General features: G+C 41.2%; 1 protein-coding gene across 1 annotated transcript in view; it reads right to left on the bottom strand.

The window, feature by feature from the left end:
• Positions 1-1,063: 1,063 nt before the first annotated feature.
• The window catches only part of GAD2 (glutamate decarboxylase 2), an 86,656-nt gene continuing 75,259 nt past the window's right edge, over positions 1,064-12,460 (bottom strand). Inside the window, exons 14-16 of the mRNA XM_050804512.1 lie at positions 11,171-11,278; positions 10,752-10,841; positions 1,064-2,795 (exon numbers count right to left, since the gene is read on the bottom strand). Of these exons, the coding sequence (XP_050660469.1) occupies positions 2,622-2,795; positions 10,752-10,841; positions 11,171-11,278 (372 nt within the window). The 3' untranslated portion in view covers positions 1,064-2,621. The remainder of the gene's footprint in view (positions 2,796-10,751; positions 10,842-11,170; positions 11,279-12,460) is intronic.

Below are 12,460 nucleotides of genomic sequence, written 5' to 3'. Positions count from 1 at the left end.
TCTCCCCTCTTCCCTCCCTCCCTCCCTCCCTTCCTCCCTCCCTTCCTCCCTCCCTCCCTCCATCCCTTCCTTCCTCCATTTCCTTCCTTCCTTCCTTCCTCTTTCCTTCCTTCCTTCTGTCCTTTCTCCCTCCCTCCCTCCCTTCCTCCTTCCCTCTCTTCTGACCTGATTACACATCTCCTTTCAAGATGATTTATTAAACTACTGGGACCTACTAGGCTTTTATTTGCTTTCTTCTTTGGGCTACAGTTGGCAAGGATTTCCCTGCACAGGCCTGAGCAAGGCTCTCGGCCAATTTGAAGGAGTACTGGGAAGGGGTAGGGGAGTGGGGAAGAAGAGCTATTGTTTTTGCTAGAATTATTTTGCTGGAATTTCATACATAGGCACAAATTGTCCTTTAAAATTTTACTATCTCATTAACCTAAAAAGCAGCAGCAGCAGTTCACAATCTAGGATCTGTAACCCAAAAGATAAAGCATCCTGGAGTAGAGCAGGGTTGGTTCACTAGGGCATTGGGCCGCACTATCTTCTCCAAGAAGGACAGCAGGTTGGATCAATTAGCATCTCTGTCTCTGAAGTGGAACCTTTGGGCCTGAGGCTCCAGACAGTCGGGCAGCTATGTGCTTATTCTCAGCAGGCCAGGCAGTTTTGAGAAAGGAAAGGGATGTTTGGCCATTAGACAAAGTCTAGAATGGAAGGTTATTCCTTCATGAAATTCTGTGGCACAGAAGAGTTTACTTCTAATTGTCATAGTGAACCCATTTGCTTTCTAGACAGAAAAGGCCTAAAGCTGTGTTCATATCAAGTTATCACTGTTTTTGCATATAACCTAGGAGAAATAATGTAGGGGGAAGCTTATGAAAATTTCAGATGGCTAGATCCTGTGGTTATATTATAGGGCATTTCTATATGTTATATTGTAGGGCATTTCTACCTGTTGAAGGGCAGGGTCTTCTCTCTTCCCTTGTATACCTGTAGTCTGAGTATTGAACTGCCTGGTCCATTCAGAAATGGAGAATGTTCCTAAATTTGCATTTGCAGTCTGCATATGAATCTATTGTTCTCCTATCAGCACTTGGAATCTGACGACGTGTGACCCCATAAATATCTATGGAAGCCTTTGTTAGCTCAGGTTTTTCTATCAGGTTCACAGGGAAAGAAGGATGTTTTAAAAATACTATTTTGAATTCTAAGGATCTTGTTATTTCTGCATATTCTGGTCACTTTGGATCTTGATGGGAGGTGGATAAAGGAAAATCTTAAGATAATGCCTCAAAATCTAGGGTGAGAGGCTGCTCATTTCATGGATGAGAAACAATCACCCATGGAATATAAATTATTTATTTTGGGTCCCAGTGGTAGGCAGTCTGGTGGGAGAGACTTTGTGGGGAGGAACGGGGAGGGGATGGAAATGCGCAGCTGTCCTGAAGGTAAATTTCTCTTTCCTGGACAGTGGCAATATGGCGCCAGGATGATGTCATTATTGTCCCACAGAGATCTCTTCTCCCAAGGCCAACTTTAATTTTCTGGGTTCACCACATTCTGGGAGTGTGCTTCATTCCTCTTTGCTCAGGCTGATTAGGTTTTATTTTTATTTTCTCTAATTAATTCAAATGACCTAATAAAAGAATACTATTTGGAAGATGCCTCAAGAACGAGCATCAACCTTCTGTTCAAAACAGGCCGAATTGGAAAGCAGAATAGAGACAATTACCCTAATTTAATCTGAGATGAAGCCTGGCTTGTCACACTTGCAGAGTGAGTCCGCTAAGAGTAAAAAGGGTGGAAAACTTCAAGGGGAAGAGAATCTTATTGCCAATGGGATCAATTATTTTAAAGAACTTGCAGTATTCTTTTGTGTTTGTCTTGAAATACTAACTTTAGAGATGTGATAAGCCATAACATGTATAGAAAGAAGGAATAATACCTTTTAAGAATTTTGTGGGTCAGTGTTTCAAAATAACTTCGCTAAGTGTTTTACTGTGCCTCCATTAAGAGAAAGGAAAAAAAATCTGGCTTAGTTTTTATATCTGCCCCTGCAGTTTGTACAACCCATATAAAATAAAAATCTATATGTTACAAAATAGGATATCTTTTTTAATATATATATTTTCCTTTTGTAAAATTATATGTATTTAAATACATTTGAAATGTTGCTATAGGTAAATTAGAAATTTTTTCTAATACTATGAAAAAGGCAAGAGTTTTTATTGTCAACATACATTTTATATTTACTTTATCCTTTTCACTGCACCCCAAAGAACCTTTTATGATTCAGGGGCAATTTGGCACTATTCAGTCCTACTAGTCTGAAGTGAAAATAAAGTTTGCTTTGCACACTATATTAAAATTAAGGGAAGTATTTATAACAATTTTAAGCTTTTCCTGATTGATTAGAACATAGCCTTTTGTCACTAATTCTTAGAGAGGTATTCTAAACTTAAGAAAGGACTTTTAAAAGGAGCAATGTCTTTTTTTGTTTAATTTTTAAACTCTACTCTACTTTGACACCACAATATAGAAATAGATTTACTTTGGAACAAACTACAAATACATTCACACAGTTTGTGACAACTTAATTGTCTACCTAGAGAAGTGGAACAGCTTGGTGAGCAAGGTTATTATAAATCTTGTCCAAGACGTTCTATTTCTTCAATCAGGAAGTCGATGTCTTGGTGAGTTGCTGCAGGGTTTGAGATGACCATGCGGAAGAAATTGACCTTGTCTCCCAAGGGTTGGTAGCTGACCATTGTTGTTCCATACTCCATCATTCTGGCCTTAATCACTGGAGCCACCTGTGGGACAGACCATATCAGCATGGTGACTTTCTCCTGGGACTCTCCCCTGAGTCAAAGAACCCAACAGCAAGCAGTGTCTTTAGTTTTTAGCTCAACAGTCAGAACCTTACTTGTTTTCTCTTGAAAGAGTTACCTCCAAGTTTTCTTGGGATCAGAGAACTAGAACAGTTTAACACATTCAAGATCCTGCAGGTGATAAGAGGAATAAGTGATAGACTATCAGGTGCCTGTCACCTTGTCCTTGACTTTCCAGTTAGTGTTTTGGGAGGACGAGATGAATCTAGTATTGGCCACAGGCTAAATGGGTTAGCAAGACTTTTGGGGGTGTTTTCCCGCCACAGTAAATTTAAAAACATTGGAAATAAAACAGTTCAGAGGATTGTTACCAAAATGTAAAGTTTCAGTATCAGGTGATATATGAAGATAAGCAGACTTTTGACAACTTTTTTGAAACCCTAGAGCTTTCTAGTTTCTTTTCGTTCTCTTTTTGCAGTGCCTCACTTTGTAAGATATATTGAAAGATAATCCTTAATAATGATAATGAATTAGCTGGGACAAAAAGCTGAACCCACAGGGACTTAACATATGTTGCATATCACAGACAGGATAGCATACCACAGACAAGATTATACTCTATTTATGTCAGATTGTTGATTATAGCCTCAGATAGTTCTCTATTGTGTATGAAATTAAGTTTAAACTCTAGTTCAGTTCAGAGACCTTTCATCATCCATTTCTGAGGCCTCATCTTCCACCGTTCACCAAAATGAATCTTCAACTCTGACAAGACTCCTTTATTAAATATCCCTTGAATTTATTATATGTATTTTTGTCCCTTCACACTTGTCGTCAGTGTTACTATGTCATACTTGTTCTCTGTGCTTAGAATCCATCCCTTTTCTCTTCTGGTTCATATCCTACACACACTTCAAGATTCCACCACAGTCCTAGAACTGCTATGAAGCCTTTCCTGACTTCTAGTGTCCATCAGTAGCTCTCTTCCTTTAAGCTGTAAACATATGATCCATGATCCTTCCCCATAGATTCTGACTATATGCTAATTTCCTACTATCCTCTTACTTCTGAGCAAATACATTTTCTTTCTCTACCTCAACTGTCAGGTCCTGGAGGGCAAACACAGCGTCTTCTACTCTGTTTGTTGTTGTTGTTTACCAGCACAGTGCTTGGTACGTGTTGGGGGAGTCCTAAATTCTTATTGCTATAAAGAGTTGCATAATAGAAACAGCTATCTAGGAAGAGGCAAAAACTTAAATCATGTCTAACCGTACATACAATCTATCCACATATATTTATCACTGGAGTTTGTAAATATATAATATCTGATCTTCGTTGCTGCAAATGGTAGATAGACATCAGAGAAACTTTTAGACTTATTTGAGTTTCATGTGGTCAGAAACTCAGCTCAAAATGGAGACCATGCCTTCTATCATAGCTGGATTTATCTTAAATGGACAGTTCAATTCAAATGGAATGCTGTTATGAACATGTGACTTATAAATATCAACTCTTAATTAATCATTGGTTTGTAATGAAGTTTTCATCGTCAAAGTATCCAATGCATAAAATCAGCAACGTTCCCATTGGGTCCAATCATTTGTTAGTTACCAAAGACAAAGTCAACAGATAGACTTCACCTTCACTTCTCATTCCGAACCTAATTTCCTTATCTAAAAACGAATGTGGATGATGATTCCAGCATTGAGATCTTCTGACTTTAGGTTGAGTTCTTATATCCCTTCCCACCCCTTGTTCCATGGGGAGGAATGTTTCTCTTGGACTGATCCTTCTTTCACCTAAAGCATTAAGAATGTATGCAGAGCACTGGGCACATCCCAGGGAATAAATAAGAAGAATTTAAATATCTCAAGTCTGGGATTAACTTCTGAAAATAGATCTACTAGAATATTCCAGCCAAAGGGGCATGAAATTTATCCTTTGTGTTGTGAGGCATGTCAACTCAATATGGTTCCTGCGAAGATAAATCTCAAATTAGAAAAGGAATTCCAAATCCACTTGGCTGCAGGAATCTAAGGACAAGTCACATAACTATTCCTTAGTTTCATTTGTGTAATAAATCATGCTTGCTCTTTAGAAGTGATAAAATAATGACAGAGCTTTACTAAGTGAATTAAAGTCTCATTTAGTTTTCATGGGCAATCCAAGCAACGATACAGAAGAATGGCACTAATTATTAAGGACAATCATCTCTAGCTTTTCAGATGAATGCGAATCAAAGGTTAAAAGATTAATGCTAACAGCCACAAGCAAACAGATTTTGGCATAAAGTAAGATTGAATCCCCTCAGTTCCTGAAGCAAGCTGAATTGGCAGAAATCACAGCTGTCTAAACACATATGACTTTTGGTTGCTTCCAGAAAATGTGGATGAACTAAAATTAGCTGGAACATGAACTTCTACTTCGTGGTATATTCACTCATTGCAAGTGAAGAAGGAAAATAAGATTCGGACTATTCTGATGAATATATGTGATCTGTGAGGCCAAAATAGACATTCCTCTATCAACTAAGATGGGTCCAGGGTTCAGGGCCTGGCTGGGGGGCAAATTACTAAATTCCTAATGATTGAAATTCCCTAACAATAGGTGCTATGAGACCCCCTCCTCACCCTGATTTACTACCCAGACCACCATAACTCTGACTGGACAGAAGACTGACCTTACACACATTCTTTCCTGGTAAGCAACGGCAGACCTTAAGCCAGTTTGAGCAGCTTATAGACGTGGTGCACAAGCTGTGTTTACCTCCTACAGTTCACCTTTTGACATAAAGAGTCAAATTCTACCTCATTTTAACACTAAAACCCTGCCCTGAAGTGAACATGGGATGTATGCTACATATATGTTTACTCATTCTGCATGTGCTCAGCTCCCCCCATAAATATGGATACCTTTTCCCCAAAACCTACTGAATATGTCTGACTCTACTGTGTGATACAGGCCCTGTGAGGCATAAAACCCAACCTGCCCTTCCCCTCTTGGAAGAGAGGGCACCTTCCGCACATGCTGCAGGCTGTCTCTTCCTGGTTTGCAAACTGGTATCACCAATAAAGCTCTCCTTTCTACTATTTAGCCATCCCGGTGGTCTTTTGGATGAAATACATAGAGATTTCACTTATTTCTAGGCTTTTGTATTTTTTGGTTGTATTCTTAGTTTTCCTAAACGAAGAACGCGAGTTGAGAAAGAGTGGTTGCACGTTGAAGAATTCACTAAAGGTGTAGTCAACAAGAGCTCTTTGGGGCTGCCTTAAGAATTTTAGGGTGTTGTCTTCTCTCTTGTGCCGTTAGCTTTTTTAGTCCTTTAGAAAGCAGTAACTAGGGGACTCTTCCATAATTGGAATCCACATTTGTCTCTTTCAAAGAGGGTGCATAGTAAAGCATCATGAAATAAACTTAAAAGATATCACAGAAGGCTGAGGCAGGAGAATGGCGTAAACCCGGGAGGCGGAGCTTGCAGTGAGCTGAGATCCGGCCACCGCACTCCAGCCCGGGCTACAGAGCGAGACTCCGTCTCAAAAAAAAAAAAAAAAAAAAAAAAAAAAAAAAAAAAAAAAAAAAGATATCACAGAAATGTATTTTTCACGATGTCTTAGAAAACTTTTTTGTTTTTACATTTTGGAAGACTGCAAGAAATTTTTGAAAAATGTAAAAGCAGAATAATTAAATGAGAAATTCTAAACTATTGGCTAGGCTTGGTGACTCATGCCTGTAATCCCGGCACTTTGGGAGGCTAAGGTGAGTGGATCACTTGAGGTCAGGCTTTTGAGACCAGCCTGGCCAACATGGTAAAACCCCGTCCCAACCCCGTCCTGACCAAAAAATATGAAAATTAGCTGGGTGTGGTGGTGTGCGCCTGTGATCCCAGCTACTCGGCAGGCTGAGGTGGGAGAATCTCTTGAACCTGAGAGATGGAGTTTGCAGTGAGCCCAGATGGCACCACTGTACTCCAGCCTGGGCAACAGAGTGAGACCCTGTCTTAAAAACAAAACAAAAAAATTCTAAAATACTAAAATTTCACCAATTAAATCCTCTATTGCATGTAATAACACAGACTTTCAAAGAGTCTGTGTTAAATATAAGGCCAGGCTGCTTCCTTACAAATTTAGTATTAAATCCACTGCTAACCTTTTAAAAGTCCACCAATCAGTGTAGGACTATAAAAGCTGACAGAACCAGATAGTGATCAACAATAACAAAAATTAAAATAAGAAGATGAAGAACCAGAAACACAAGAAGTTATCAATAGACCAGCCCTTTTGATTCTTGTTTGGTAAACATTGGCACAGCCTACTTGCGTCCCTCCCTGTGTCTAAAGCATGTGTGCGGTGTCACATCCCCATAATGCTCCAAGCATTCATTGTCTACACTGCCTCAGCGACACAGCGCCATCTGCAAGATCATAGTCCTGACAGGGCAGGAAGCACACTGACTGGATTCTCGTGTTTACCACCCCCATGAAGGTATGACTGTACTTGCTTTATTAATAACTTCTGTTATCCAGATATTTGTCCCCAAACTAGTGCACTCTGGAAAAAGGCTTACGAGCCACTGTTAGGTTTCCTAAATGTTGTTTCCCTTCCTTATTCTGGAATATGCCTAAGGTATTCGCTATAGACGGAATTTTTCTGTCCTCCCAAAATTTATATGTTGAAATCCTAACCCCGCAATGTGATGATATTAGGAGGTGGGGCCTCTGGTAGGTGATTAGGTCAGGAAGGCACAGTCTTAGAGGCCCCAGAGAACTCCCTTGACCTCTTTCTGCCATGTGAGGATACAGGGAGGAAAAGGCCATTGATGAACCAGGAAGTAGGGGTTCCACCCAACACGGAATCTACAGGGACCTTGATCTTGGACTTCCCAGCCTCTAGAACAGTGCAAAATAAATTTCTGTGTTTATAAGCTACCCAGTCTATATTAGTCTGTTTTTGCAGCCCAACCAGACTAAGATACAATTTTAGCCTAACAAATGATTTTTGAGTTCCTACTGTGCACTACAGCTATGAATCAGGCAAGATGGTACAAAGAGTAATTCTCTGCCTTGTTTTGTCCAGAATTTAACTTTGTTCTTTTGGTTCCCATAAACTGCACAGGAAACTCCACATTTCCCCCATTTTGGGTCTATATCGGCATGGACCAAGAGAACTCTGTGCAGTGATCTCCATCATGTTCTATATCTGTGCTATCCCATAAAACAGCCATTGGTCACAAGTTGAGCAACTAAAATGTGGCTAGTGCGATTGAAGAACCATATTTTTAGTTGAATTTGAATTTAATTTTAATTGATTTAAATTTAAATATGAAGAGCCACATGTGGCTATTACTACCATACTGGACAACAGATTATTTCACTTCAGTTCTTTTCCCTCTGGGACTGTGTGTGTGTGTGTGTGTGTGTGTGCGCGCGCGTGTGCGCATGTGTATGAATATTTTACTGGTTCCTGGACATTATACTTTAAGGGTGTCACACTTAATAAAGAACTTTCCAGAAAGTCTGAAAAAAATCATTGGCATAGATGAACAAAAGTTAAACTTGGTATTCATGTGGTTCTATTTTCGTTTCCAAATCTGAATTGCTGAACTATCTTGATTACAATGATAAAAATGGAGAAAAATCAGGAGAATTCATTTTGCAATCCCCGGAGATTTTCGTATTTGAATTGTCAACAGTATAAAAACAGTTTACTAATATTCTAATTGCCATCTCCAGGAAACAATCTCCATCCCCATTCCTCATTACAGCTCATACGAGGTGCTGAAACCTAGGAGGCATTTAAAGAGTGATATATAAACAGGGGAGTCTCCAAGTTGATTTTTGTTCAGAAAATGATGAAAAAAATGTTTTTATTCTGTACTCCCATCTTGCTCCATCCCTCAGCCCAGTGATACTAGGCTGATTCAACAAATGAAATTAGCCAAACTAGTCTGTGGATTCTCTTTCTGGTCAGTCAGTTCAATAAGGAAGTGAAAGGCAAAAAGAATGGAGGCATCTAATTTCTAACTAACTGGTTAAATAAGTCATTGTTAAGAAATTTTACATTATGAAGGTATACCATAAAAATTCCAGGAAAAATATGAATTTTTTCCTCTTAAATGACAGCAGACACCTGCACCCCCATTCTCGTTGTTATTGCCTGCACCAATCATCTTATCCAATGCGACCTCTACTCATTCCCTCCCACCCTGTGAGCTTGATTTCCCGGAATGAACCAACTTCACTAAATCATCAAACACAACCACACCCCCTTCCACCTCAGACACATGCGCCATGGATCCTGGTTCTAGAAGCTTTCTTCCATTTTTTCCTCTAGATCAGGGGTTCTCTAGCTGAACTGCACATTGGAATCATCTGGATAACTTTCAGTCATTCCCAGGCCCATCCAAGCACAATCTGATTACATTTTCAGGGTGAGACCTGGTCACTAGTGTCTTTTATAAAGTTTCTGGATGATTCTAATGCATGACCAGGATTGCGAATCACTACTCTAATTAGGAGGCTTGGTTTAAAGACCTCAGCCAAGTGGAAGTTTTCTCCTGATGAGAGTTTGATCCTGGGTTGCTTAAGGGCAAATGTTAACATGTAAAAGCTTCAGTGAAGGTTTCATATATACACAAAATCCTCTTCTTCATTTTACATAGAAGGAACTAAAGTGTTCCCAAAGGTCAATGAGGCAGCCCAAACTCCTGAGCAGTGAGGGGACAGCCTGCAGGGCTTTTGGCAGTGACTGGAGGAGGTTCCCTCTTTTATGATAAATGAAAAGAACCCCCAAACCAACCAAATCAACTCTGAGATCTAAGTCTACACAACCATCCCTAGTTTCGCATGGTGACAGGTCCTGCATATTCGCTTCGATGTGCATTGCAAGTCATATTTCATCCGTGTATAAGTGCTAGGAGCAGGAGAGGATGAAAGATAAAGGGTGTCTTACTGACCACAGTACAATTTAAAGCTCAAGCCCTCAGACTTTCTGTGAGATTTTGGGAGTTACATTTTCTCCCTGTGTGTCAGTTTCTCCATCAGCAAGATGGGTGGACAGTCCTTCCCATGTCAGGTTGCTCTGAGGCTTTAAGTGACCTAACACCTGATATTGAGCTGGGACACAATACACACTGAAAACAGTGGCTATTATTATTGCTCTTTGCCATCCTACCTTCTGGGGTCATCACAGCTCTAAGGACACCCCCAGGGTAGCCTTGGTCTTGGCAGCTCAAGAGGGTCAGCAGCAGCATTGCTTGCTAACCATTTCTGGTACCTGAAGTCTCTTTTGTGCTTGTAACTGAGCACCAGTTTCACTTGGAACAGCAATGAACTTCAGCAATGTCCTCGCTGCTTTGTGAATGCCAGCAAAGCTTATCGCCTGATTGCTTCTTTTAGGACATCATAAACTCACTCTCAGAAAACAAGCAAATAGAGTTGTTAAAAGTCTGCATAGGTCGGGCGCAGTGGCTCACGCCGGTAATCTCAGCACTTGGGAGGCCAAGGCGGGCAGATCACCTGAGGTCAGGAGTTCGAGACTAGCCTGGCCAACATATTGAAACCCCGTCTCTACTAAAAAGACAAAAATTAGCTGGGCGTGGTGGCGGGTGCCTGTATTCCCAGCTACTCAGGAGGCTGAGGCAAGAGAATTGCTTGAACCCAGGAGCTGGAGGATGCAGTGAGCTGAGATCACGCCACTGCATTGCAACCTGGGAGACAGAGAGAGACTCCATCTTAAAAAAAAAAAAGAAAAAGAAAAATAGAAAAAAAAAGTCTGCATACATCAGGTTCTATATGTCCTGGCTCTGTGGGAGTCCACAGATGGGAGTGGGCCCATGCACCCAGGTGGGCTCTCTCCTAAGGCCACAGGCATACGTCATAAAGAAGACGTGCACATGAAAGGCTCAATACACGCATGTATCAGAGGAGCTTGGAGCACTGACCTTTGAGAGGCGACTCATTCTCTCTTCATTGTCTTCCAGAGTACGCAAGCTCGGAGGAATGTACCAGAAGCAGACATTTGTGTGCTGAGGCTACAAAGAGGAAAGGAAGATTCATATTTGGCCCAGGCTGGCAATTTTGAAAATGCTAAGAACATTTCAAATCGATGTATTCAGCAGGTTCAGAACACAATTCCCACTTTTCAATCAGGAATTGCCATTGGAGGGCATGATTTCGACAAAGTTCTATGGACTATTTGGTGAGTTTGGTCTTTATTCCAGCTCAGAATAGCTACCCCGTCATCCACTGCTCCCCTCTGTGACAGTCCCACTTTCCTGGACAGCACGTCATTTACATCATATCAGTGATGAGGGTTGGAATTGACTAAACTTTCTGGGATTGTAGAAATCCAAATACATACCTTCCCATCAAACACCATCTCATATCCTTCTCGGTTTTTTATGATGTTGTATAAATACTCTGCCAACTCCAAACATTTATCAACATGTGCTTCAAACCCGGTAGTCCCCTAGGTAAGAGAAGGACACAGCTCATTAGGCAGGCTAAGAGTGCGGAGGAAGTGATTTCCCTGGAGACTGATGGTCATCCTGCCGCCTCCATCTCAGCCTCGTCTGGCACTTTCCCGACACAGGGCTGTTTCCACAGGCTTTTTCAGCGCTGTTTTCTCTTTAATGCTCTCCCCGTCAGGTGCTTTTGTTCCCCTTCATTACTGCTTTCTACACGGGACTCCTTTTCTTCCAGAGCCTCCATTCCCCAGGCAATTAGTTTGACTACTCAAGGGGAAAATGTGCCTCTGCTATTCACAGGAGTAATCATGGAAGTCATTAATAACAGGAGGGCTGGGCTACTCTCTTCCTGCAGAGAAAAAGCATCACTGGAGACCCTCCAGAATGCCTGCTTAGTCCCCCTCCAATGTGTACATTTTCCATTCCCAGAGCCCATCTTTGTCTGCCAGTGTACCTGATACGGAACAAATTGGGTAGGTACTCATTGAATTCTTTGAACAAATGGATGCAGGAATTTTAGGGAGTACCCAGAGGCTTTGTTAGCCGGTCAAGCTCTGTAGAGTTCTCCTTTGGGGGCAGATAAATGACTCATGTGTCTGTGATGAGTGAACATTATCACTTATTTCTTTTAGTTTCTGGCTCTGGAAGCCCTGGATCCAGACTTAGGAAAACCAACACAACAGTCTTGGACTGGAGCTGTTTTAACTGACATCGGGACACACAAGAGAGTTACTTTTCAAAATAGCTTTCCTCTTATCTCCTTGGGTGTTTACTGGGTGCTGATGGAGAAATCTTAGAGAAAAAGCCAATGCTCATCTCAGAAGCACTTTGAACCTGCCTACCAGTAACTTCTCCAGCAGAGAACCTAGAGAAAGCAATTGTAATGGAGATGAGATGGGCCCACTTGCCTGTTTCATAAAAGATCACATCATCTCAGCTAAGGGCGCCCAACAGAGCCCAGAGACTTGTGATGTATGAAGCAGGTTTAAGAACAAGCTGCCCTGGAGAAATCAAATGGGTTCGGAAATTCACTTATTTGGAGACTGCTGCCCCGGCTGATCAGCTCAAGGAGGTTGATGGGTTCCTGATGCCTCCCCAGGAAGGGCTTGGGCTCACGCCTGATGCTTGGCCAGCACCCATACCAGGAGCTCTGTGCGTCTGTCAGTGCTAAGGAGATTATAATT

The sequence above is a fragment of the Macaca thibetana genome, chromosome 9 (assembly GCF_024542745.1).
Source record: "Macaca thibetana thibetana isolate TM-01 chromosome 9, ASM2454274v1, whole genome shotgun sequence".
NCBI lineage: Eukaryota > Metazoa > Chordata > Mammalia > Primates > Cercopithecidae > Macaca > Macaca thibetana.
This window is presented reverse-complemented; position numbering and strand designations above follow the sequence as displayed.